At 35.1% G+C, this 27,708-nt stretch overlaps 1 protein-coding gene across 4 annotated transcripts in view; it reads right to left on the bottom strand.

Moving 5' to 3' along the window:
• Window positions 1–27,193, bottom strand: part of MCPH1 (microcephalin 1) — a 124,063-nt gene extending 96,870 nt beyond the window's left edge. For 3 of the 4 annotated variants that reach the window (XM_018920107.3, XM_050972521.1, XM_050972520.1), the window contains exons 1-9: window positions 27,099–27,193; window positions 24,912–25,003; window positions 22,443–22,561; window positions 17,413–17,497; window positions 16,743–16,863; window positions 16,300–16,440; window positions 15,227–15,322; window positions 12,039–13,040; window positions 6,567–6,676 (exon numbers count right to left, since the gene is read on the bottom strand). In XM_018920107.3, coding sequence (XP_018775652.1) covers window positions 6,567–6,676; window positions 12,039–13,040; window positions 15,227–15,322; window positions 16,300–16,440; window positions 16,743–16,863; window positions 17,413–17,497; window positions 22,443–22,561; window positions 24,912–25,003; window positions 27,099–27,117 — 1,785 coding nt within the window. In that variant the 5' untranslated portion in view covers window positions 27,118–27,193. The remainder of the gene's footprint in view (window positions 1–6,566; window positions 6,677–12,038; window positions 13,041–15,226; window positions 15,323–16,299; window positions 16,441–16,742; window positions 16,864–17,412; window positions 17,498–22,442; window positions 22,562–24,911; window positions 25,004–27,098) is intronic. The other variant, XM_030236090.2, reaches the window with a different exon arrangement.
• Window positions 27,194–27,708: the final 515 nt, after the last annotated feature.

Genomic DNA, 27,708 nt, shown 5'->3' on the forward strand with positions numbered 1-27,708 from the left:
AACCATGAGTGGGATTTGAGGTGAAGATGTTTGCAGGCCAAAAGACTCAGTCCAGGATTTATGTTAATTTTGTGTTAAGATACAGGACTTTAAACTTCAGCAAATACTTTGCTGACAAGATTGTAACCCACTTGATGGTGATCAACAACCTGACTAAAAGCTTTACAGCCTTCTAGACCACATGGTAAACAAGTGGACAAAATTTACTTCATGCTTTAAAGTGCAACAGCAATATTAGGAAGGGTAGAATAATAATTTTTAAAAACCCACATATTTTTTAGTATCTTGAAAGATTATGAATTAATTATACTTGCAGACAAATATTTGAAACACAAAAGATTTTTGTAGTGCATATGTAATGTGTTGCCAGATTTTTTCCTGTTTGACTGATTGCATATTTATATTTCTGTCCCACACAGATTTGTTTGTCATAATTCAATTCTACAAAGATCACACCAATAAGGTATCAAATGTTTAATTTCAATGAAGAAAAAGATGAAGAATAGAAATTTCCAGAGAAAGGATGGAAATTTTTCAAATTATTAAAAAAAATCTTAATGAAGAAACAAATGCTATGAAAATGACTTTAGGAAATCTTTTGTTCAGATTAATTTTCAACAATTTTCAAGATCTGCAAGACTATAATTTAGAAAGGAGACCCATTAACAAAAGGATTTCCATCCCATAAAGTTATGCCACATACCAATAGGTTTATGTAGGCTGCTCATTTTTCTAAAAGTTAAATTAAAAAAATAAAGTAAAAAAAAAAAAAAAAGTAAAAAAAAAAAAAAAAAAAGGCAAAAAAAAAAAAGAGGATCTAAGCAGCAGTTGCTTTTCCTCCTGATAGTTGCTGACTCCAAGAGGGAAAACAGTTTCAGTTTTACAGTTATTCTCTGCCAAACCAGCTGCAGTCCAGTGGATTATGTGGTTTCTGGCATGATGGTTGTGAACAGAGTGCATCTCAAAATCAGAAAAGAACAGCAGAGATACATATCTTCAGCCATGAGGTAGGCTTCAAGCATGGACTCTGTGATCTGACTTGCACAACGTTTCTGTTCTGTTCCTCATGCTCTGAGCCAGAAAGCTGCATTTGCTTTTTGCACCTAAGCCTTCCTTCCACCATTAAATCCAAGAGTGCCACAGACTTTCATTTAAAATGATGGAGATGGAATAGATGTACCTCAAATAACTTGAGATTCTGGGATGTTACTCTTGGTGCTTATCTTTTATCTACCATTCACTGTAGATAGATCTTGATCAATTTCCTACTTGCCTAAAATTAGTAATAAAAAGCTGTTCTGAATTAAGTTGAAGCTGCATTAACAGTCTCTTTATCAAAAGTCACCAAATCTACCAATCTTCTGGGGAAAAAAAACAAAACAGTGAGATGGGTTTTTTTTCCTTAATTCTATGTAGACAAAAAAAAAAAAAATCAAAACTTTCCACCTACTTAAGCTTCTGTGTCTTTTAGAAGAAGGTTCTAAAAAAATAACTAATATGTTAATTTGTTGAGCAAACAGAAATTTAGTGACAATTTTATATAAAAATTTGGGGAAATTCAGTTCCTGGATCTTTCCTATCCTGCCTTCTAAGAGGAGAAGCTACAGTCAACCACCTCAGGTTTCACTGTCACAGCACATTTCCAGTGTTCCAAACAGCAACACATACAAGAGTGTGAACACCAGCTGCAAGTGTCCCTGGAACAACAGGAAACAGCTTGAGCTGAAAGGAGCATGTGCCTTTTGCCCTAGAAATGCACTGATTTTAAAAGACACTGCTTTAAAATGAAGAAATAGACCACAGCACTTCAGTAGGTACTCCCAAATAGCTAGTATGAAACCTTTCAGAAAGAGAATGATTTCTAGGGACCCAAGGTCATAAATCAACCCATTAGGCTCATCTACAGGAGACAATCCTGTCAGGAAAGTTAGAACTCCTAAGGGGTGATAACAAAGCTGTTGACTTTAGGATGTTGCCCAAAGCATGCAATGTAAGGTACAGCAGCAGATGCCAAGGCTATGGCTTCTGTCCTGGAAGCCCTCCACTTGATGTGGGAGAAATGTTGGGGGCAAATTCACTAGCTAGAGAAAGTCCAGAACCAGAATTGCCATGCAAAATTTGAGTGAAAATAGCCATGGGATTAATCATATAGAAGGATCTTTAAAACTGTCCCAAACCATGGGAGTCATAGGCATCCTTCTTGGTGCTATCCTCTGACTACCCCTATAACATCAAGCATTTTCCCCAAACCATAAAAGGAAGGTAGTTCCAGTTTTTTCTTTGTTAACTGTAACAGAGCTTGCATGCTTCCACCTTGTCTAATTCACTGTCTATTCATTTGTGTCTCAAAGTCAGCAACATTTCAAGTATCTGTATTTAAATATGTACCTTTTCAAAGCAACTACAAATCAAAACTGGAAGGAAAACATCAAACGGTGTTGTCCCTGAAACCAATACAATCTAAGACAAGTCTGTGAATGCACGTATAAAATATGGTCATAAAATCACTTTCCTGAATGTCTGGCAAGATTCTTCATGTTTTATAGTTACAGATTTTTCAGGAAATTAACATTTGTTTTGCCATGAATAAAGTAATTTTAAAAAGGATTGTGATAACAGGATCTAACAATGGCCTGCTTCATGCTATTTGTTCTACAGCATGAGCTTAGATTGCTTGTAAAAATCTTCTCTCAAAAAAATCTCTTAAGTTCAGTGTTGATGTACCTTCACCCAAATCCAAGAGCTACAGAAATAAGAGCCAAGATGAATCTCTTTAAAAACAAAACGGAAGGAATTTCAGTTAAGTCCATACTGTCTTCTTTGTAAAAATATGTTTTTAATCTTCCCTCATGATGCTTAACTGTTTTTTTCACATGGTTAAAGAGTTTCTTCTTTTCACTCAGAAAACAGTATTTTAAAGTTTTTTTACTTTACAGTTTATTCCAATTGCATTTCTAGTGATTTGAGACTTTTGATGTGAGACTCTTAGATGCCTTAAAAGACATCCAGCACCTCTCATACTCCTCTAAAACTATAAAACAAATTTTTATTTGAATAAAAATGACAGTTAACTGGTTAATAATAATGAGTCTGATCTTTTTGAAGTACAAAAGATTTTATTTGTGACATGCAACAGTTGTTGTGATAAATGTAAACTTTCTTGTGACAATAAGCTATGAAATGAGCACTCAACAGTTCACCACTGCTGTAAAAAACTGCTGAATATATCTTTGGCTTGTTTGAATATATCTTTGGCTTTAAGATGAATTTTAGTTATTTCACTTTGTCCTCCCTCTGCAAAGCAACAAAGAACTATGTATCCAATTTCATGGAATAATTGAGAAACACATCACAATGCATAAAGGGTTTATTTTATCCCTGCAATCCACTATCATCAACTTAGATTTCTAGACCAGGGAAGCCACCTGCTGACATTCACAAGCATTAATTGACAGTGTTTATCCTTACCAACTCTGTCTCGAAACTAAGTGAATTTTATAAATTTTTCTGAATGCACTGCCTGTGAACACACCAAAACTCCTGGTTTTGGAGTGGTGGTAATGTGTTTTTAAATTAAAAAATCTTTTTTTCTGAAGCTATTAAAGGTTCCTGAAAATCTTCCCCAAATGTGCATGCAGCTGCCATTATAAACTGTTCTGTCTTCATGGCTTTTGTTTGTTGAACATACAATTTTGAATATATTTGATTAGACATCTGCCACGTTACAGTACAATAAGCATGCCTACATAAAGAGTATAGATAGGGAAACTTTAAGTACTTTAATCTAAAATTGTGATATACAAGTATCTGAACAAAGTGATTCTTAGTTTTGACTTCAGCTAAAACAAAATACAAGAAACTCAACCTGCATGATGTTTTGAAGAAAACAAAACCATACCACAATAGTACAGCAAAGAACACAGAACCTATAGCTTGATTTCTATTAAAGAAACTACAAATGAAAAATTGAAAGAACCACAGAAGTAAATAATGTTAACACTTAGACCTAAATATTTTTGTTTCCTAAAAGATATTTTTCCTTGGATTTTTAATATTTACCATTACACAGTGAACTCCAAAGGCCTACTGACATGCATTCACTGTACTGAATGAGTTAGAATGGTAGCACTCACTGTAGCGTACACCACACTGAACGAATTGTAACTAAAGTACACTAATTATCTGGGAAATACATTCAGCAAGCATCTAAAATATTTTTAAAGTGGCATTAGATTTCAAACTCTTTTTCTATAAAAAAAAGATAGCTGTACACAGCCGTCTATAATTTTGGGAAGCAAAGTAATGAATTTAACAGAGCACACTGACAACAGATAACCAGCAATATGGTCTGTCTGAAGAGTCACATAGCCACATTGGTGGGAATGTTTGTACATCTAAGTATCTAGAAAATGGCATTTTTTTTACAGTTGTATTTTTAGCATAGAATTTCTTTTAAGATTTAAATAAGTCTTTTTTCTTATTTAAATTTTCTTATTTAAATCTTCTTTTAAGAAGATTTAAATATTTCTTATTTAAATCTTCTTTTAAGATTTAAATAAGAAAATTCTTTATAAACCTGCAATTCAATTAAATTTTACTTTAAAAAATATTTGCACCATTTCTCTCCCACTTTTTTCTTTAGGCAAAGGAAATTAAGTTATGTTTTCTAACTTAACTTTTACATTGCCAAAAGTCAGCAAAAAGTTGCAATGTTTAAGCCATAGCCACTGGAAAAAAGTATTAAATAAAAAGGGTGTTTGGTTGCTTTTATAAAGCTCCAAGAACATATTTTGATTGGTACAAGAGAGGCTTTGCAATATAATTATTTTCAAAAATTTACATAATTTGATTTTGCTTAGAAAAATATTCTCTTAAAATTTAAACTTTTCAGTGCAACAGTCTCATTGCCAGACATAGCACCTGGTTAATCACATAGCACCTTATCATTTTTTTTTCCTTTTCAGTCAAATTCCTGTCCTTCCCCAAAATTGTCTCCATATGAACCTGCACAGTCAAGATGACAATGAAAACCTTTAAAACAAGTTTTAAAAAGCATTAATGACATGAATGAAACTTTGTACTGCTATTTTACTGATATTTGAGTGAAATGGCATTATCACTAAGCTGAAATGGGTGGATAAAAGAAGCCATCTCAAAACACTGAATAGGAATTTTCTCTAGCACTCACTTAGCTATGCTACTGTTAGACCTCACAGAGCATGCTTTGCAAGCAGACACCATGTAGAACCATTTAAAGATAGCTCTGACTGAAAGGTCAGATCTGAAAAAGAGGAGCAATAAAAATGAATTTCATATCATTTTTTGTTTCTCTTCAGTACATAATTGTTATGCTGGGATCTTAAGACAAATGAGTCAGAATTAGCACTGATGTGTTATGTTCTTGTTGAGTAATTTCAGTAGAGAAGGAATCAGTACCAACAAACGTGACAAATGTCCAGGCATACTTTCTGCAAATAGCCTTAGGAAGAGCCATTGAGTGTGGTTTGTGGATTTACATATAGCAGCTTTAGTCAGTTTTCTGTGCCAGGAAATTAAACTCCTCTGGAGAGATATTTTAGCCTAAAGAGTACACTATCCTTAATGCTTCTACAGGACATGCATCTAGAGTGATTTATACATGCTAGTTATTAATTTTACACATAATATATTTAGGAAAATAAAGGGAAGAAATATTAAAAAAGTAAAAAGAAGTAAGGTGCAGAAAAGTCAAATAATCTTTTAAATCCAGAGCTCACTGGTGCATGGAAATTCATATCCAATCTTCAGGATGTTAAAAATGTTCAACAACTTAGTAATTGCACCTGCACAAAACCTTTGCATAAAAAAGTTTCAAAATCTGTAACAGTCTCTTTGAAATTCCACCAGTACCTACCAATAAAACAACTAATTTTGTACAGTTAACAACAGCAGACATCTTTTAGTGCTTAAGGAGTCTCCATTCTCAAAAGAACTCAGCACTCATTTCAAATGTGACCTGCTACTTACTGATTAAAAGAACTAATATTTATTTTCCTGATCAGTTTTATATTTACTTTAAAGATTTTACAAAGGAAAAACACTATCAATCCTTTCTCCCTTTTTGATAGCCAAAATGAGCTCAAATAAGTAATTAAGAAATTTACTTTTACCAGAACCTGAAAGAAAATCTTGCATAAATCTTCATTCTGCAGAAACATCCACTGGCAATGATCCAGTATAAAACAAATTTATAAAACTTGCTGCATTTAGTAACTCCTCCAAAAGGGACAGGCATCTTTTCAGGTAACTTTAGTGGCTTTTCAGCTTTTTTCAGTTTGAACTCGCTTACCAATCTCATTTATGATGTCAGCTTGGCATGAACTCAGCCACTACAAGTTATCAGAGAGCTCAGTTTTATGATTACAGACCAAGACCATTAGCATAATATTTCAAGAAAAGTCAGATTCAGGAAAGTTTTTAAATTGGTACTGTCAAGGGAATTTATTTTAATTTTTATACATACAAAGGCACTCAATAAAAGACTCTCCATGAAAGAGCCTAACAAAGCAAATGTCAGTTAAACTGACCTTTTGGAGTCTTCCAGCTTTTCTTAAGCCCCCAGTGTGCTCATCCTTTCGCTTGTCAAAAATCTTACAAGAGGCATCAGTAATGTGACACTCTGAAACTTCATCTTCACCTAGAAACCAGATTTAGAAGATTAAAATGAAAAATGCAATCTTATGAAATGAGACTGCAATCTATAATTTTATCATAGCATAGCACTATGCACCCTTAAGATACTTCTTAATAATTTGTACCAGTTCTTTATTCACTGGATTTCAGTTAGGGAAAAGGAATGACACTCAAGCATCTGACTTCATCTTGGAGTATCTGTTCTAATAAGTAAGCCAGTTGTAAAACTCCCAATTTCCTATATTTGGAAAACTATATATTAACTACAAGTAGAGATTCTGCTAAATTGATATTTATTATAAAATGTGCAATTTCTCACCATAGAGATATTTGGGTATGAAGCTTCAGTGGCTAGATTTTATTTTTCTTCTTGACACAATGCTTTTGGTACACATTTTGTTTATCTAAAATGACATGAAGGTCTGAAACGTGTTTTTAACATTTTGCACCCAAATCTAGCAAACTCTTTGCAGGCAAGGATTCTGTACACATAAAGGCATATCAGACCTATTACATATGAAAAGGAATCATCCATAAGAACGCACTCTTTCAAAACCCAGTATTTTTCATTATGTATTTTATGAATTCTTCAACTCTGTCAGGATGACTTTCCTAAGAACTAAATAACAAACTTCTGAATCATTTGAGAAATTAGCTTGCCTGCCTAAGATGAAAAATTTTGATCTATCTTTTAAACAATTAAGCTTTAATTACTCTAAGTTTAGGGAGAGATTTTTTCCCAAATGTCATTCAATAAAGTCTAATTTAGAGCATTTGTTAATTTTTCATTTCAAAGAAATGGATGAAATCAGTTAAAGAATGTTTAATTAGTGATTAAAGTGGCCTAAATTTAGCTCCTGCCAACTAAGTTTCTTTGATTAGTTCTGGAAAATAGTGAAAATACTATTTAGTATGCACATAAAACTAAGAATCATTAGTTTTTCCTCTGACAGCTACTTAAACTCTTAATCCCTGAGGGGACAGAACATCATATAACAATCCATTATGATTACTCTCTTTAAAATTATAATCTTTAAACTAGTCGAAATTTATTGCAGTAATTTTTGTATAATAAATGTAAACATGGTTTTCAGGTACAACTGTTGATTTAGATTCAATATTTAGGTATATAGTGTTGTGTAATAAAGAGATAACCAATAGCTACGCTAATTTTATTTAGTACTGCACTGAGACCGACTGTTTTCAATCTGAGGAAGATTGATGGCAAGCAGAAGAGGAGAAAACATCTTGCCACAGAATAAAGAAAAAAAACCCCTCTTTTTCAATAAAACCCAGAACTTTTAAACATGTATTTCAAATCTTTAAAAAAAATAAACAGATTACATGACTCCATAGGATGTAAGGAGATCATGTACTCCACTGCTATACCCAAAGTAGTCTCTGTTAATTTTGATTAGGTTATTCCAGGTTTTTTGGGGTTTTTTTGAGGGGTAGCTTGGGTTGGGGGCTAACAGTGAAAAATGGTGTAATATTCTTTTTACTACTCTTAGCCTGAATGCTCATGCTCCACAGCACTTGTTCCACTTGGGCCTAAAGTCTTAAAACCTGTACTCTTGGAGTTCTTTCCAGTTTGAGTTCAGACCTGCGGGTTCTTCATATTTTCAGGAAAGCAGGAAGAGAGGATAATGTCCCTTATCTCTGATTATCAGCTCATGGATCTTAGGCACTTCATTAATAAGGCCTATTCTTTGCTATTTCATTCCTGCCTAGCAGCACTTCTCAAGCACTTTCCAGCTTTCCTGTCTTATAGGTCTCAAGCTTCACTATTTTCTGTTTTTTCCTGATTACTTCTTTTTAAAGCAGTCAGGTGCAAATAACAAGTTTTGATCTTTAGTACCTTTTCCTAGAGGACTTTGAAGTTGACAGCAGTTTTTGAAACAATTGCATCCAGTGTTAATCCTCCTTAAACTAAGTTCAAATATGCAGGTAACTCCTGCCACTGTGGTCCATTAGATCCCTTAAATTCTCTTCCAAAACACTGCTCTGATTGGCACCAAAATGAACAACTGAGCCCTCTAAAGCATTATCATAAATTGGAGTGATTTTGCTCTGCAGTTTAAGCTTCTACTCATTCATGATAATTTTAACATCTATGAGAAGTTTTGAACCAGAATATTATCTTCATTTCATCATCTTCATTCCATTTGATATTTCCATTGAATTGAAAAGCAGTGATTAGGCAAAATGAGCTAGTTCTGCTCAATCAAATAAACCATGTCTATCTAATAAAATATTTTTCTACAGTACAGTTCTCTACTTTAAAAATATTAAGAATATTTAAAATGTTATAGAGAAGATTTAAAAATAGTCTCTATTTAAAAATATAAAAATTTAAGTTCGCTATTTAAAAAATTATGAAGTGTCACTTAAGGTATGTTGTATCTACTATTTTGTACTTATTCACAGAGGCATTTACCCCAACATGAAGCAATTAAGTCCAATTTTGTCATCATTAGTAATCCTTCACATGCACAGAATATTTAATACCTTGTGTTATTATATTATAGATATTACTGAAGCATGGGCAAACAAATTTTTATTATACAGGACATCATTTCTCCAAGTTTTCTGAAAACGTATGTGCCCCCCCCCACCCAGGTCCTCAGAAAGAGCCTGTTAATGGTTTATCAAAATTGTATCTAGTTTGTTATAGGACAAGTGTCATTAGGCTGTGGCAAATTTGACTACATCGAAATAATTCTCAACCTGTTCCTCTACTCAGAAATACTTGTCCTCTTTTGTTTTAATAATTAGTCATAATTCAACTTTTTGTGATGATAAATAAAACAAGGACTCAAGGAAGAAACAGCTTTCTTCTTCATGCCTCATTTGTTTTTTAATAGGACATAACAGAATCTCAATAGAGGACATTATAAAATATTTTTAGTGAGCCTATGTTCTTCCAAAGCTGAAAAAAACCAAAAGGCACACCAAACCTAAGAAGTTTTCACATGTGTGCTTTTAAAGACATAAACAGTACTTTAGCAGCATTAAGACCCATAACACCTAGGACCTCAGGTAAAACTCAATAATCTAAATTAAACACGATATCTGGTACCAAATAACAGAATGACATTCTAGATTTTCCAGCTTAACACTGAACTACATTAACTACAGTACAATGAGTCTTAGTTTAAGTTTTTTTGCCAATTAAGATAATATTTGCCTTCCACATTAGCATAAATATATAAAATTCACTCAGATAAGCCTTGAGTTTATTTTTAAGACTGGAAGTAATGCTAGGTCTGAGTTCAAATTTCTAAATGATTTTAGCATGATAAAAGCTTAAGAGAGTGCACTCTTGCATTCCTTGTGCATTATTATTTATTGTTGTAGCTTTCAGATGAAGAGTCACATGACCTGTAGATGAGCAAGATGAACATAAGTAGCAGTATTTATTTCAGCAGAGCAACTGAGCAGCCTTGAAGGTGCCCTACAAAGGAAACCAAAGCATGCTATCACATAAGCATTAGGCATTGAAAATTTGCTTTCAGATTAGCCTGCATATTCTACTTTAAAATGAAATGTTCTAAGCAGTCTATGGAAAGAAAGCTTATCAAATCATCTTGTCATTAAAGATACTAGGTAAAAGTGCTACTGACATAAAATCACAACAAAAAAAAACAGCAAGAAAAATGTTTGATATTTAAAACAGATATAACATTTTATATGGCTATTTGATTACTCATAACCAAATATATATGATGAATGAAGACAATTCATTAGTTTTTAAAAATATACTGGATTTACCAGCTTTCAAATAATGTACAGTATACAGAAAAATTCCCCAATTTACAATTTATTTACTAATAAGGATAAGAAAAAACTTACGTTTAATTAAAAAAGGAAATGCTTAACCCATAATTAATAAAAATCAATTATTCCATCATAGAGAATCACAGGACTAAGTGTAATACAAGATTTTAATTTTCTACCACAAAACTTGCATTACTAGGGAAAACACAACTTCTCTTACATTATTGATTTCTTCCATTTTTAAATGAGTGAGCTCATTCAAGCCGTCAAACTTGAGGTCCTACTTGCCTACACATTGTGTAAATCTATGGAAATAATATACTTTGGTGAAATTAGGGAAATCCATTTCATTAGGTCCAGCACGTCAGTAGTAAGCTTGCTGTATGCCCTCATTGCTGCCCCAAGATCTTGAACTCCAGCATTTCATGGTCACTGCAGCCAAGGCTGTCCTTGAGCTTCACATTCCTCACCAGCACCTCCTTCTTGGGGAGAACAAGATCCAACATAGAACCCCTACTTCATGGCTCATCTATCACTTGGAGCAGAAAGTTGTCCTTTATGGGTGTACATTTATAACATACACCTGCATCCACTGTTTTTTAAACTATGTAAGAAATTATGCATTTCATATATTAAAATACAGGTGTAATGAACTCAAAATTCACAGTTTAGCAGCTTATTACTCACATGTATTAGCACAGTCATGGTTCAACACTCCCACTGGATTTCATAAGTCTGACAGCAAGTTTGTTGAGCCCTTTAAGTTAGTAATTAGTTTTATATAATTAATTGATGCACTACTACAGAATTTTCTAGGGAAGATAAATTACTAAAATACACAATTATAGTTAGAAATATTTAACCCATGTAAAGCTTGACAAGGCTCAAAATATCAAAATTTGGAAATTATTCCAATGCAAGTTAGGAGCATATTTCAGAAAAGTTCCTGAGATTTCATATTTTAGTATCATTTACATATAAATATTTTATGCTAAACCAACTTGAAAATGCTTAAATATAAAAATGCTCTTAAAATTAGAATTAAAAATTAAGATCAGTTCCATGTAAAAAAGTAATGCTTGAAAAATATGCTAACATTGAAACTCTTGCAGATCTTATTTCATCGCACAAGTTACACATTGCTAACTCAAATATTTTTTTGACCAAAGATTTTATGATCCTAACTGCAATTTTGGTAACAATTTTCACTTGTGAAATAAAAATAGTTTGAACAAGGGAACCTATGATAAGACCATGGTTTCTTAAACAGATTTTGAATAGCAACAGAAAGTTAGGGGACTAAGGGAAACAAGGCTCAACATTACTTTTTTTGTGTACAGTGAGCAGTTTCCTTATCTTCTAAGACTGTGTTTGTAAGGTATAGGAAAACAAATAGGTGTTTTTTTGGATTCTATGTATTCATTTATTTGACTCAGTAATTAAGTCAGTATCACAGTATTTTCTTCTTTTGGTGTGTTTCTGAAGTATTTTTCCTTTTGGAATGGCAGTTCATTTGGCAATTTAGTTGCATTAGTATGTCTAATGCAGTATGATATCTTTTGATTTTCCAGCTCTATGTAGTAACTTACCAGCAGTATGAGCACAGTCATTTACACTGTTGTAGGATTTTTCATGAGCATGCTGTGGCAGCCTGTTTACATCATCAGCATCTAGAGCTTCTCCAGTGTCATCTTTTTCACCACCTGATATATTTAATGGTGTGCTTCCTGGATGTTTAGCTGGTTTGATTTTTTGCTTTACTGGAAAATCATTTACTGAAATAGACATCTTCCTACTTATCTTAGTAGTCTTATGTGGCTCACAGAAACTCACATTAGATAGGTCCATGCTTGTAAAAGAGTCTTTGCAACAAACTTCAGGAGGATTCTGTGATTCCTTTGGTACCTGTATCTGTACTTCATTTTCATTTGAATTAGATGATGAAAAGAAGTCATCATAAGAAGCCTCCTCAGTGCAGTAAGACTTGCTACATGTAGTAATTGCTTGCAAGAACCCCATAGAACCTGATGCACCCAGTTCTGAGGTAGCCAGCTTCAAACTTGGGAATGTTTGTGGTTTCTTCCTCTTCCTGTCTTCAAGAACAGAATAATTTCTGTCACCAGGGAAGCTTTTATCCAGTGAATATTCATTTAAGTCTTCACTATTCATAGGCAAATTAGAGAGACTGTCAATCAAAGCAGGAGCAGTATTTAACTGGACTATATTTTTGGAAGGAGTAATATGACCAAAGCCCTCAAGAAGAGAACTTTCATTTGCAATTGAAGTCCTCTTGCTCTTGTTCTTTTGATTTTTCTTCAGAAATTTAAAATGCTTTTTTTCTGAAGAGAATCTCTCATCCAAAGTGGGCTGTATAATCTGTTTCTTTGTTAAACTTCTGGCATGTTGTTCTGGTGTTAATCTCTTCTCCTCATGGCCATGTGATGGAGAATTCACTGATGTGCTCATGGACACATGAATATCAGTCCAAGTATCACAGGCCTGCTCTGCTACCTCTGTTCTCTGTGTCTTTACCATTTCAGTTTTCCAAAGATAATCACAGCTTGAGTTCAAGCAGTCTTCCTTTTGTTCTTCTGCAAAACAAAAAAAGTGGCAATATAAATGTATCAAAAAGAAAAAACAAACCAGAAAGAGTATCATTTTCTTAGTGAAATATATATGGAATTCCTGAACTGGAAAAAATAATTAGCCACTTCTCTGGATATTATATGGCAAGTCAACGAAAACTGAACAGAAAATAGATTAGAAACAAAGCACATTCTATGCTGAAAAGAACCTACAGTTCTATTGTATCCCCTAACCTGGTCAGAAGCACCCACAAGTCCCATTCTGCTTTCTTGAAATAAAGCAACAGAGCAACTCATTATTCCTCTTGCATTTGTAGAGAAAGCAAGATTATATGCTGATAAAGTTAGCTTTAGTAACAGTGGAAACTCAAAAATAATTTTTGCTACCACAGCATTAGTACCACCTTGAAGATTTTGCAGTTAAGATGGATTTAAATACAACACCATACTATTATGTCACATACATCAAAACCATGTATTAAAAATATTAAGAATGTGGATAAAGACTTATTTCTTGTAGCTAGTCTTATGAAATTAATTTGTGTTAGGTGTTACACAGAATCTATTCATAACTCTTCACAATAAAATCCTCCAAAACAAGCTAACATACAATTAAACAACATACATTTTTTAAAATCTTGTTTTTCTACAAGATGATTGCAACAGAAGCTTTTGCTTAAGTAGCTGTTGAGTGCAACATCACAGAGTACTCCTTCTGTAAGTTCTCGATGTTATTTGCTTACTAGATATGGATAATATTTTTAAACATACAGTGCAGCTAACTATATAAAGAAAAATAAAACATAGAGATAAATTTCACATGATATGACCAGTCTCTCATACTAACAACTGATGAAGTCAGCTTCAATCCTCAAATTAACCTGGCTTCTTGAACTTTCTAAACCATTATTACCCAATCTCATATATCTCTTAAGAACAAACACAGGGAACACTGTTGCAGAGCACTGGAGATGGAAGCTACACTGAATGCTGTCTTGGGAATTGGTGATCTGCTCCTTATGTAAAATAACATTGTGCGATTGCAAAGCTGAAGGGACATATGGAAGGCAAAGCTCTCAAATCACAATGTTCTACTTCATCAACACACAACTAATCTACCAAAGTAAAAGAGTTTGCTGGCAGAGCTAAACTACTTCCAGTATTCAACTATCACTTCTCACTAATACTGCATGAAGACATAACAATCTGTTGCAGGCTGCAAGATACTCACTGTGTTCTTAGGTAAGCCAACATGACAGAACTCCTGTACAATGTCAAAAAAATATAACACCTCAAAATAGCATGTGGTATAGCTTACTGCTGAGGGAGAATGGAGAGCAGGCAAACTGCTCTAGTGGCCCTTATTACGAATTCTAAAGACTCCCTTCTCCTCACCTTTCTAATGAGATCACGGCCAGCAGCTGACTTGAGCTCTTTGCCCCTGTGACTGACAGATGACATGAGGTCTGAAGCACAAACCTATTGCACATATAATCAATACTATTAAGATGTTCACTGATGTAGCTCAACAGACTTCACAATCTCCTCTCTTATGCCCTGCTAATACACCAAAACACAGGGACAAACCCCTAATTTATTAGAATAATTTTATGACGTTCTTACCTTGCAAACAAATTATTTTAACCCATCTTAAACCATAAAAAATTTAAAAAGCTGATTTATTTTTACTCATGTTATTTCTTCAAACTTAATCTGAAAAACACATTAGGCTAACTTTCAAATTCATTTTTCAACTAAAAATTTGGAAGACATTTCAGTTCTTTGAGGTCTTACCCTCATTCAGATCTCCTTTAAGCTTCCCATAGCACACTCTTTGGTGTGAACCTTGTGTTCTATACATGATCACTGTTAAGAGCAGAAAAGATTGATACCATGTAGGACAGAAAGTTTTTAATAGAGAATGGTATGAGTAGAGAGGAGGAAGTGAGGCAAGCAATACAGCTGTAAGGCAGAGCATTTACCTAGTGGTATTCCTCACGTTCCATTTTTCTCGACTTCATAGTTCAACATACTTTATTTAGTATGGAAAAACTAAGATAATTCAGATTTAAATACTAAAGATCGAGAAAATAGATACAGTTCTCATTTCAGTATACTGTACTTTTTAAAGTAATATATAAAGGCCATGTATTATTTTCAATTTATGTAATATATTAAGTTGTGTTAGTTACCAGGTAGCAGCTCATCTTCTGAATTAGTTAAGATACAAGCAGAAAGTGGGCAGTCTCCTGGTGAGGTACTTGGAAGTGTTTGAGTCATTTGTGAACCTAGGAATACACAAAAGCTATTAGTATTTGTAAGCGTTTTTTCTAGGTAACTCAGCAGCACATTTTTCTGAAACTAAAAGAATAATGTAGAACTATTTAGAAATTATTACTAATCTTTCTAAGGCCTGTTGAGGCATTTCACTAAACAATCTCTGAAATCTTGCAACTGGCAATCACGTCCTGATATAGCAGAAATGCTTTTAATGTTTGAAGGTTTACCTTAAAATTTGGAGAGAAAATAAATATAAGCCTCACTGAAATAAACTGAGATTTATTTTTTCATCCATGTATTACTGTTTCTTTACTTTCACAACTGTTTTTGAAATTAGAAATTGACAGTTCTAGCTGACACGCACATCTTAAAACTTCAAATACTACAGATGCTGCCCTACCAAAGATGTTTCACATTCAATATTTTTTTTATACTAATTGGCAAAACCTAATGACGTAGACCTTAATATTTTCTCAGTAAGGCAATGCAAACACTAAAAAAATCTGAAAACTACAATCTAGATTTAATTCATTAGAATACCTATTTAAAAATTGACTAGATTTATTTTAATTAGTTTATTCAAATTTATTCAATTTTTAAAGTCCTGTTCTTCAGTACCTGGACAGATATCTCATCAGTTTTGGTGTCCTTTTTAAACTGTTGATGTGGGAGTAATAACATTACAATCTTTGTCATGCACAGCATCCACATTAAATTTAACAGGAAATAAGATTTAGAGTTTCACTGTAAAGTTTGAGCAAGAGGTGATAATATCAATTTACATGGCTAGAAAGTCCACCTTAAACATTAGTCCTCTTGAACAGCCTAATGATCCAAAAATTATTTTGCAACCACTGTGTTCCAGACACACAATCAAGATATGAAAAAAATTCTAAAGGCGAGAGCACAGGTGCACAAAAAAGTCAGCTATAAAACCAAGAGCCATTTGTGCATGTGGATAACTAAGTAAAATTCAACTTCTTACCAGTAGGAGAAAGATTCTCTCTTTTTTCCTTCATATCCTTTATTCTTCTTTCCATTTCATTGCACTGATCTTTTATCTTATTAACAGGGCTGTATATAAGTGAACCATTGTCTTCAAATAATAAAACTGGCACATCTGTATCTGCACAAAGAAATTGCATTTATATATTAATATTTGAATGCTGTAACAGCCTAAGATGAAGTTTCTTTCGTTAAAAAAAAAAAAACAAAACAAAAAAACTTGGCAAAAAAAAAGTTTTCTTAGATCAAGATCATTACAGATGGCTTAACACAATAGAACTGCAAAGAACTCTGTAAAAAGAACATCAACTTAATTTCTTATGGGAAGATGCAAAAAGCTCACAAAAACCCTAACCAACTAACACTAAAACCCCATCAAGTGCTTTAAAAAAACTTCAGATCTTAGTAAAAAAATATTCTTACCAGCATTAACTGCTGTCTTTTGTAGAGCTAACTCTTTAGCCATTTGGTTCAGTCTTCTTTGAAGCTTTCTATTATTTTCTGGAGTTTTTTCAACATAGTCTTTTGGCTGCATACATTTATGCTACAAGACAGACAAAACTCTTAAGTATATGTACAAAACTGCCAAAATAATGACACATCCTATTTTTCCTACCACTTTGTCATAGTATTTATTATTGGTATTTATGCTGTTTATCACCTCCTTCAGAGCCACAGATAATCACAGGAATTAGCATTTTGTGAAGTAAACTTTAATATTGAATAAGAAAGAACCTAACAGACCTTTTCTTTTGCTTGCAGCAAAGTTAAAGATTTAAAGGTAGTTTTTAAAAATATTTGTTGCAACTCTGTAAAACATAAGCCACATAGTAGTCATGGTTTTTTGATTAGTCATTATTATATTATTTTGGATTTAAATCTTAATATTTTTAATTACCAATACAAAAGCTTGATTTGTAGTATTCTTTCTTCACATGATCACAGCAATAGACTCTTTAAACCCTTACCCAGATGGACAGGTAGAGTTTACAGAATGTTCTGAAAATAGTTCAAATCCTTGAGGTCAAAAAGTGAAGTTCAAACTTTAGAGTTTTTTATTCTAGGCCCATTTAAAAAAACCCCACATGCTTACTTTCTTTATTGGTAGTAGAAATCCTTCATTAGTGTCTACTGCAGGAAAGAGGGATTCATCAACCTGGACTCCAGTTTCTCGACACCTGTACAGTAAATAAGAGAAAGTTTGGTGGGTTTTTATTCTCTTGTTTTCGTTTGAAGAATGAGAAACTTTATTGCAAGAAGAGTTGTCTGAGCCCTGCAATAATGAAACACCAACCCTTTCCAAGTGTGTAACTTTAAGATAAGTACTGTAATGTTACCCCTTCCCCCCCACTCCCCATCTATTACACACCAAATATGTGATCCAAATTTTTGTGCCAATGCAATGATTCCCTTCAACTTGCTGTTCTGGAAGGGCAAGATTCCCCTCATGTTATTTTCCACACCTTTCCAAGCTGCAGGACTGTGCTCAGAGCAGCTGCTCATGTGGCTCTGGTGACACCTAGTGATGGAAGTGCTTCACGGTGTGAGCCTGTACAGTTATGGCCTCATCCTTGCTCGGCTTGGAATGGACAAGAGAGACAAACCACTGCAAGTATTTGTCAAACTCACTGAGTTTAGAGTTCTCAGGAGCATCAAAGAGAAAGATTCACCAGCAGGACTTCAGTGACTGTTATTAAATTCTGGATAATAATCAGCACAGATGTCGACTACATGAAAAGTTACATTAATTCAGAGATTTCATTGATTCAGAGAAGCAAAAGAGAAGAAAATTTTAGTATTAAATCTATGAATCTTTTACTTTGCAGACAAATCTGAATGTAAACGATTTATATAACTCATTTGTAGGATGAGTTATCCTGCTAAGAAAACACAGATAGAGCTTCCTAATTACATGTTTGATGTGGAAGTATTAAGTGTGACTAATTTGGGCAGATTGTAGCTATTCCATTTTATATGGGGTTTTGTTCTTGGGTTTTGTTTTTATTTTAGGCTGTTTACTTAAGTATTTGTGTTGAAGAAGCAGTAAAAAACTTTTTCTCAGTGACCCCAAAGCACTCATTTTGCATTACACTAATTTTTTTTACATGACAGCAAGTTCATGACTTCTGTTTGCTATTTTTAAAGTTCATCTATCATTCCTAGAAGATATCATCACATCTATCATTCCTAGAAGAAAAAGAAAAAAGAAAGCAGAAGCAAACAATAATTTTAAAATTTAAAATAACTTTACTCTGCAGTTATAAATTTTTCTGATTTTTAATTTTCATCTTAAAGAGTTTTATTCTCAAATTACTTCCTAAACTGTAGAACTGCATAAAGTTTAGGCTCAAACAGATGCTCATGTTATAGAACAGAAGCTTCCAACAAAAGTTTGAGGCAAATCATTGGAAAGAGCACTAGAAATCCAGTAAGAATTCAACAAGGCAATGATCACTAAATACTGCACAAACCCTTCAAATGTTTCAGGCTTTTATGGAGAAAACAAAGTATTGCAGCACTTTTCAGCTATTCGGCATATTTGTCTGAGAGGCTCAAGCACTGCTCAGGGGAAGGCAACACTGGGGTACAAGTCTAACAGGCTGGAAGTAGGGATTGGCCAGCTGTTAAATATGAGAGTATTTTCCACAAAGAGGAAGAACTAGGAAATGTTGGACTAATTGTTTATTACTTGCTTCCTTGTCTGGTATTTTCAGAGCTCCAACATCCGAAAAATAGCATCCAGATTAAATATATACTGCAGCACCCTGCAGTATCTCCAATATCAAGATTCTCAGGAGCATGTAAGAAGATAAAAACAAAGCTAAACATTCCCAGTTTACGGAGTTCCACAGATTTCTGGTTGTCAGATGGTTAGATGCAATACTATACTTGGGTTTTGATAAAATGAAATGTTTAATCACTTCAGCAATTTTTTTATCCTGTGTAAATCTTTGCTCACTCTGATTTTACAATAAGGAGTTCTACAGCCTAACTCTGTGTTATTAAAACCCATAATTTACTGTTTTCTCTGAATCTGTCTCCACGTGTATTGATGTAATGCTTTCCAACTTTTCTGCTGGAAAGGAAAACATTCATTTTCCATTCAGCCTCTCTACACAAACCTTTGTGTTCACAGTAGTCTCCCATCTTCACTCATTTTCCAGACTGAAGCATTCTTGTCTCTTCAATCACATCTTGTAAGAAAACTATTTTATAACTTCAGTCAAGCTCATTGCCATCCTCTGGCAACATTCCAAATATAACCATGATAAAATGCTGTCATTCCACTACATGAAGTTTTATGTTTTATTTAATTTGATTTTTGACTACTGCTGAGGTAACAATGCTATGAAAATGTCTACTGCAAGTATCAAAATGCAATGATCTTATTTCTTCTGTGTCAAGAAGGCTGTGTCAACAGCCTTCTTGACACAGCCTTCTTGCTGGTGTCAAGAAGGCTGTTTTAAACAGCCTTCTTGACACCAGCAAGAATTTTATTCCCTTCAGTCTTAGCTTCTTAACAGAATTTTTTCCATTTTAAGTAGACTCCTTTTTAAATTTAAGCATTGTCATAGAATTTCTTGGATTTGGTGGTCCAGAATGAACACTTATACTGTAGACATACTTATGAAAAGGTTCTTTGACATAGTTTGAAGAGCAATCCACAAACCAATTAAGACCAAGCAATAACTAACATACTTGGTTTTGCACTGCACTCCTACAGGAGTCACCAACCTCCAGTCTACACCAGAAAGTTAATACGTACTATTACTTTGCTGAGATAACATTTCACAGCTTTTCTGACCATTTTGAGAATGTTCCACTTGCTACTGAATGAAGCAGCTAGTTAATCAAGCCAGCTTTTTTAGCAATGCTAAAACTTCAACTCATAGGAACTCTGAATGATTTGCCTACACAAATTATCTGGTTTAAACTAAGTTTCCATTCACACAGGACCATAATTTTATGGGTACATACTATTCAGTCCTTCCTATTTACATTGTTCCAGGGTTCAATAAATTATCTTTTATCTTCTGCCTACCAGTGTCTGAGACATGGATGTACTAGACATGGTTATGTAGTCAGGCACTCTGGTTCTCTTCTCTTATTACAAAAACCAAAATTTTGTCTGTATACTAGCACTGAATCATTTCAATTTTGTACTGCCTGTGCCTCATTTGAATAACCCCATGAACAGTAGGAGTATTCATTGCTATCTCTTATGCAAGTTTCAGTGCTCTTAACCTATATTTTGCCCAAGGATATGATATTCTCATGAATTCTGCTTACAGTATACAGCAATCTAAGCTTTATGCTCTTCTGTACCCTTTGGCATTTACTTTAAACCAAAGAGCAAAGAAAAAGATTTCAGAGAAGTTCAATCATAATTCACAGCTTGGGTCCTCCTCTGCAATAAAATACATCTATTTTAGATGACTCCCCAAGTTCCAACAAACTTCATCTTCTAAGTCGTGTACCAAGACCTTGCTTTGGTCAGAAAATTTTAACAGAAAAACTTAAAAGATACCAGGAAGATGCTAGCCTTCTCTTCCTACCAAACAGCCTAAGTTTTCCCTCTAAATGCTTTCTCTTATCTTCATCCTTTATTGCTGTTACCCAGCAAAAGTTAAAGTTTCTTGAGGCTTTTACACCTGGATTTAAAACTCCATGATGTCCCCTACAGTATCACATATCCAGTTGTTTCAATGCCTTAGCTTTCTACAGTGTTCAAACACAACACCTTCCAGCAGTGTAGAGGAGACTCTTGTGATGGAACTGCTATCACAGAAAGAATATTTCTGTATGACATGTCCTAGACTCTCCCCTGTAAGGCACTCTAGCATTCCTCCATTGCTGGTGGTACTCATCTGGACATTTATGAGATCCTTTTTACTACAGCACATCCAAATCATCAATAATTTATAGTTCATGTGACTAAGATTTCAAATTCTGTATTTATACACTTAGCCACCTGAAGAGCATATTCAATTTTACAACAGTATTGAAATCATCATCACTGTCCCACATTCAAATAGAACCAGGTCTCTGAAAGACATTTTCACATAAATAAAATTTTGCATCACCTTCATTTTCAGGAACTTGAGGTATTTCTTCTTTGGTGTTAAAGCTGACTGGGTTGTGTGACTGTAACTTCTATATCTGACATACTTTAAAAAAACCCAAAACCTGTGTCTGCAGATTTGCATGAATTTTTTTTTTGGCTAATGCACTTGCATCACAAGTTTCCAGGCTGTACTGGCCTACATTTAGGTGTCTGTAGGGCATAGATTTGCCCTCTCTCCTTGTGCTCCCCTTTTTTTAAAAAAACAAGTCCAAAATATTTGCATTTAGACCACCACCTCTCCCTGCATATGACAACTGGTACAGGTAAAGTTCTCTTTACTTGATTTATATTCTAATTTCCATTGATTTATCAATTGGAGTAGTTGACACATGCATATTCATAAACTGTGTTTTTACCCTTCATCTGAAATTTTAAGGTAGGCCTCACAAGCACTTTGCAAATTCAGAGAAGCAGCTATAGACTAGCAAATGCTAAAGGACTGGTTGCATAGACAAAATTTTTCTTCAATTTAAAAAAAAATAAATTTAACTTTTTACATATGGTACAAGAGACTTTTCATAAAGTTTTGTTCTAACCTTGCCAAATATCTTAAAAACCAGAATACATATGGATTTTTTACTTTCTTGCTAGGATTTATTTTGTTTACAGGATTTAACTACAGAAACAGTACAATGCCCTTGATGAAATGTGCTTTTACATATGAAAATGGAAGAATTGTAGTCAATGTAAGTATGGCCTTCACTGCCTATACATGCCATCTGAGAGCACAGGAGTAGAACTGCTAACAAATGTACTATGAAACTACTTTACCACACTCATTTCTTAAGAGTTTACATTTTACCTTTCTGTGTAAGTCACATGCTTTATAATAGGAATAATGCCACAGAAAAGTTATCATTTACTCAAGATTTATCACTATTTCAAGTACATTAATAAAACAGTTTCTGCATTTAAGTTTTTAAATCTGAAAATACTAGAAAATTGTTATTAATATTATCTCTGAAATAGGCCACATTATTATAACATCAAGTACTCACTTTTCCACCCAGAGTACAGAAACTATTTTTACACCCATGTTCTGTGCTTTCTTCCATGTAGTCAAACGTCCATCTTTGAAGACTACATGGGTGACGTGCTTGTTCAAAGTTTTTGAAACCTGCAGAAATACACAGAGAGCTCATATTTAAGTCTGATAAGTGGAAAATGCTAAGGAAATGGCTAGCGTAGCCCATTATTAGTGTATACACCACTAGCATAAAAATTTATTCTAAACATTATATTAAGGACTCTTTTGACCTTTCCCAACTTCACAAGAAGCCTCAAGCAATCAAAACTCCAGTCTCATTAGGCAAGCTAACGCAGGCTAAAGGGATGGAATAGCCCTTTGTTTTCAGTCTCCTCTAGGTCACCATTTTCAGCTCCCTACCCCAGATGTATCACTAATTTTGCAACATTTTTATTTATATAGTGCAACATAATTTCTTACACAACAGCCAGGGTAGAAAGCAGATGCCACTATCCAAAGAAATAACAAAATATCCTTTAGGCAAAAGAACTCAGGCTTAAAGCTAATGTCACTTTTTAAACTAATTTTTCATCAATAAAAATCACTTTTAGTTTTGGGGAAAAGGCTATTTACAAACAAAACTTATATGGGAATACTTTAAAAATGAGAAATACAGAAAATTAAAAGTCAGCACGGATGATTAAATTTTCAGTTAAAAGCCTCCATTGGCAAGTGATGTTTTTAGTTCTAGATACTTCATTTTTCACAAACAAGGCTTCCATCGTGGAGACCAAGCATCCCACACAGAACTGCTTGATCAGTTGTGATTGTTGATGTGGTTACATCAATAGAACTCTTTTTTTTACTGCAGCATCTCCCAAGCCAAAGAGAAACAGCTCGATAACTTTCTGTTTTGCCCTCAGTTGCATCATTATACTTTGCCTACAACAAGCTGGATCTGTATTTAGCTTTAAGAAAACTATTTAGCTTTTCCAAACATTGCTGGTTACAAGCTGATTATGACTTCTTAGAAGACAAAACCCCATGATATTTCACTATCTAGGTATAAAATGATACAGTAGTCTCTTTTATAGAATAAATTATTAGTCCAGATGCAATTGCTTACTCACTTCTGTCAGTATCTGGCTCACAGCCATGTCCTAAGGATGCCTGATATAGCTTTGCCTCCAAATTATGGAGGAGCATCACCTTACACATCCCTCTCACCTTTCCCACCTCCTCCCCTTACCCTGTGTGTCTTCTGCTGCTCAGCTGAACTTTGAGATGCCAGAATCAATAATCTAACAAAAAAAATAATTTAGCGTTTAATTTCCTGACACAGTGACCCAAGCCAGCTTAGTACCACACTCAGCCAATAACAGGGAAGTGCTTGGAATAGGGAAAGGGCACGACCATCCCTATTAAGTCATAGGGATATATTAAATATGCTCATCTGTATCATCTGCCTGCACCACATTTGGTTATTTTGACTCTTTTGAAGAATTTTGAAGCCTTATGCTTCTGCCATATTTTCTGTGAGAAAAAAGTCTTACATCATAAGAATATAATTACACAGGTCTGACAGTACAGCATAGAAATATTTCTTGTTTTTCTTACTCAAGTTATTTATTGAGAGCTGTGTTTGCTTTAATAACAAAACCAGTTACCCTAACTGGTTTGTCACACTCACTCAGCTTACTTCAATACAGAAGGAGAGGATTTGGGGAGAGCAGCAAGATTTCCTAAATTACAGAAAGAGACATCTACACATGCCCATTTTAAAGAGCACTGGGAGTCCACACAAGTATTTTTTTCGAATAAATGGCAAACAGTCACACAGAATAAAAAAAATATTTGGGTTGTAAAAATCTCCATTAACCAGTGACAATGTGCAAGAAGGGAAGATGCCAGTTTGACTTTGGTCTCTGGTTGAAATGTTACAGCTGGCAATTAAACATCTTTTTCACCTACAAGTCAACTATATCTGGTATGGAAAAAAAATCATTGACACATATACTGAAACTGTAAGATGTATTTTTACTAGCACTTTCTGGAACTGACACAAATTGGGGGAGAGTGAATGGAAGAATATAATGTTATGGTACTTGGGTTAGGAAACATTACTAACAACAGAGCATCTGTTTATAAGTTGACGAAAACAAAACAATCTACAAGATACATGCTTGTAAACCACAGGTTTTCAAGACTTAGATTTGCTTTGCCCACAGTCTGTAGCAAGCCCAATACTTCCCACGAGGAGCATGCTATCACATTAACGTGCAAAGAGGTCTGTAGATGTAGAAAGGTTTTAAATGCATTTCCCATCTGTCAGTAGCAAGAATATTACAGCACACTGGTCTATTCTCAGGTGTCTGATTTTCTGCCTTCTTTCCCTTTAAAAACTCATACTGAAAAGAAATATATGTGACAAGTAGAACAAGAAAGCTAATTTATAATTAAGAACTTTCCTATTCCATTTATTTCAAAATAGTCTTCTTACTTTTGCTCCCATATCAAGAAGCTGTTGTTCGAAGGTTTTTGAGTAATTTTCTGTTCTGTTAGACGACCAAACTTCTACAAAGGCAGAAACACCTGGATCAGAAGACAGAAAACAACTAATGAAGAACATACCATGGTAAAACTGGTTAAACTGCCTTTCCAATAAAAGTTTCTTTTATACATATTGCATTCAGTTGCAAATACAGCTTTTAGTAAATGGAGTGTCAGACTTCAGCAGCAGAATTTTTTTCAGGGTATTTATATCCCCTAAATAAATTGTAATGGAAATAACTAAAAACTCTGACATTAGCTAACTTTCTACTTCATCTATTTAAAACACACTACCAGCTTAACAAGCAATACATTATCTTTTCATGACTGATTACCCTTACCATTTTTAATTACTTTTTATCTTTAGATTAGTTAAAAATTTGAAAACCAGTTGATACAACACAACTTCCAGAACAAAATGTCATCACCACAATAGAATTATTCCTTGTCCAAACTCCCAGAAAATTTTGCAGAAATATTACTTAACAGTTTCCAGTTGACTTAATTTTTCATTTTATTTATATTGAAACACCCAAAATTAAGTACAACCGGGGCTAATAAAGTCTCATACCAGTTGCCAAATGCAACTTGAGATATTCAGATTTAATTAGCTTGCTTCATTAAGCAGATTAATAAACTCTTCAAGGAATCAAGTCAGCATCGCTTGAGAATACCTTCAAGCAACCAACCAAAGACAGAACTACTGACAAGGAGGGATAAACAAATAAAACTCTTAACAATCCCTTCATTATTTTTACATAGGACAGGTCACCAAAGTGACCTAGAGTTCCACTGGCCATGCCACTTCCCATATCGAATGCCAAATCAGGAAAATTCCAAAAGCTGGAGAAATGGCAGGTCATCAAAAACAACTTCATGCAAAGGCCAGACAAGTCTAAGAACTCATGAATAAAACAAAGAGTTTCATTTTAAAAGGGTCATCCTTAGCAAATATTGCTTAATTAGCTTAGCTACTAAGATAATTAAGCATTTCCTTCTGATTAATCCTTATGTAGTCTCATCTATCTTCTTTCTAAATGAAAACCAGAAAAAGGCTCCAATGATTCATAACAATAGAAGTACTCTTATAAAGATTAAAGTATTTTTACAATTACTAGAAATATTTTTGACATTCAAGAGAAATGTGAAGCAAAGCACTTCCTCTTGCAAAGCGCTGGGAAAAATCTTACTATCAGTACTACGACTTCAGATATAAATGGGAATTTAAGACAAGTCTCCTCCAATTGCTTTTAACTGTGTTCATTCTGCTACTAGACCGAGGCAGATTCTGCCAGAGTTGCTTTCTTCCTTGATAGTTCAGCTGTGAAAAACAATGCACTTGAATTTGAAAAGATAATATCTTCCTCTTACATCAAATATTTTCGAACTTTCATAGCTAAAATCCTCCTAGAAAAACACATCCGAACATTTCAGTAAAGATCTAACTAGGAACTTAAAGGGATGCTACTTCAAAACTCCATGCACTTGCAGTAGGATCAAAGGTGCATTTTAAATACATAATCATTAGTCAATTTTAGCTAATCAAATACACTCCAGCAAAAGGCAAAGTTTTTGTACAGTAGATGAAAAGAAAAATGAGGAAGTGCTTTGCGCTTTTTTGAACTAGAAGAGCTCTGAGTAGAGATCGATTCTTGTAAAAACGTCAGCATTAGAAGTTCTCAGAGAAGGCAGTAATCGCCGAGGAAAACGGCCATGAGAAGGCAACTTAGCGAGGCAGAAATTTTGAGATGCAGAAGAAAGCCACGACTGACCGGAGTAGGAAGAACAGAGGGGTCGGCGGGCAGTGCCCCGCCGGGAAGCACCCTACAGCGGCACACGAGCGGAGGGAGGCGGCCTCCCCTGCCCGCCCCGCTGCCCACGCAGCGGGGCCGGGTCTGCGCCCGGGCACAGCCCGCTCCCACCCGGGGCCGACCACCAGGCCCCGCCGCCGGGATCGGGCGGGTTCGCGGCGAGTCAGAGCGGCCCGCAGGGCAGTCCTGACAGCCCACGACCGCGGGCCGGGCCTCCACAGCGGCCCGCCACCCGCCCTGCCGGGAAGCGCCGGGGCAAGGGCCGCAAGGAGAAAGAGAGCATGGGCAGCACGGAGCCCGCCACCGCACAGCGGTCGAGCTGGTACCTTTCAGCGCAGGCTCCATTGGCGGCACAGCCCAGCAGCTCGCAGCGCCCGCCACGGTTCAAACCCGCCTCCGCGCATGGCCCCGCCGCGCCTGCGCAGTAGGACGGGTGGCGGCCCTTCCCCGGCCGTGCTGCTGAGGTGCCCGGTCGCTCCGCGGCCCTGGTCGGAAATGGGGTGAGCTCGGCCCAGCTCCGGCCCTTTTCGGCGCCGGGGAAGGCTTGGCACAGCCGAATGCTGCTGGAAACAGTGTCACAGAATTAATTAGGTTGGAAAATGCTTCTGATATCATCGAGTCCAACCTATGACCCAACACCAGTCTGTAAACGGAGTGCAAACCCAGTCTTTCTGTAAACATCTGCAGGGACAGTGACTCCACCACTTCTCTGGGCAGCCCATTCCAACATCTAATCACCTTTCCCCTTAAAAAATTCTTCCTAATATCCAGCCTAAGCCACCCTGCTTCAGCTTAAAACGATGTCCTCTCATCCTGTCACTAGTTCCTGGGACAAGAGTCTGAACCTTAGGTGGCTGCAGCTACCTTTCAGTTCAGGGAGTTGTAGAGAGCAATGAGGTCCCTCCTGAGCCTCCTCCAGGCTAAACACCTCCAGCT

Source organism: Serinus canaria, chromosome 3 (assembly GCF_022539315.1).
Source record: "Serinus canaria isolate serCan28SL12 chromosome 3, serCan2020, whole genome shotgun sequence".
Classification (NCBI taxonomy): Eukaryota; Metazoa; Chordata; class Aves; order Passeriformes; family Fringillidae; genus Serinus; species Serinus canaria.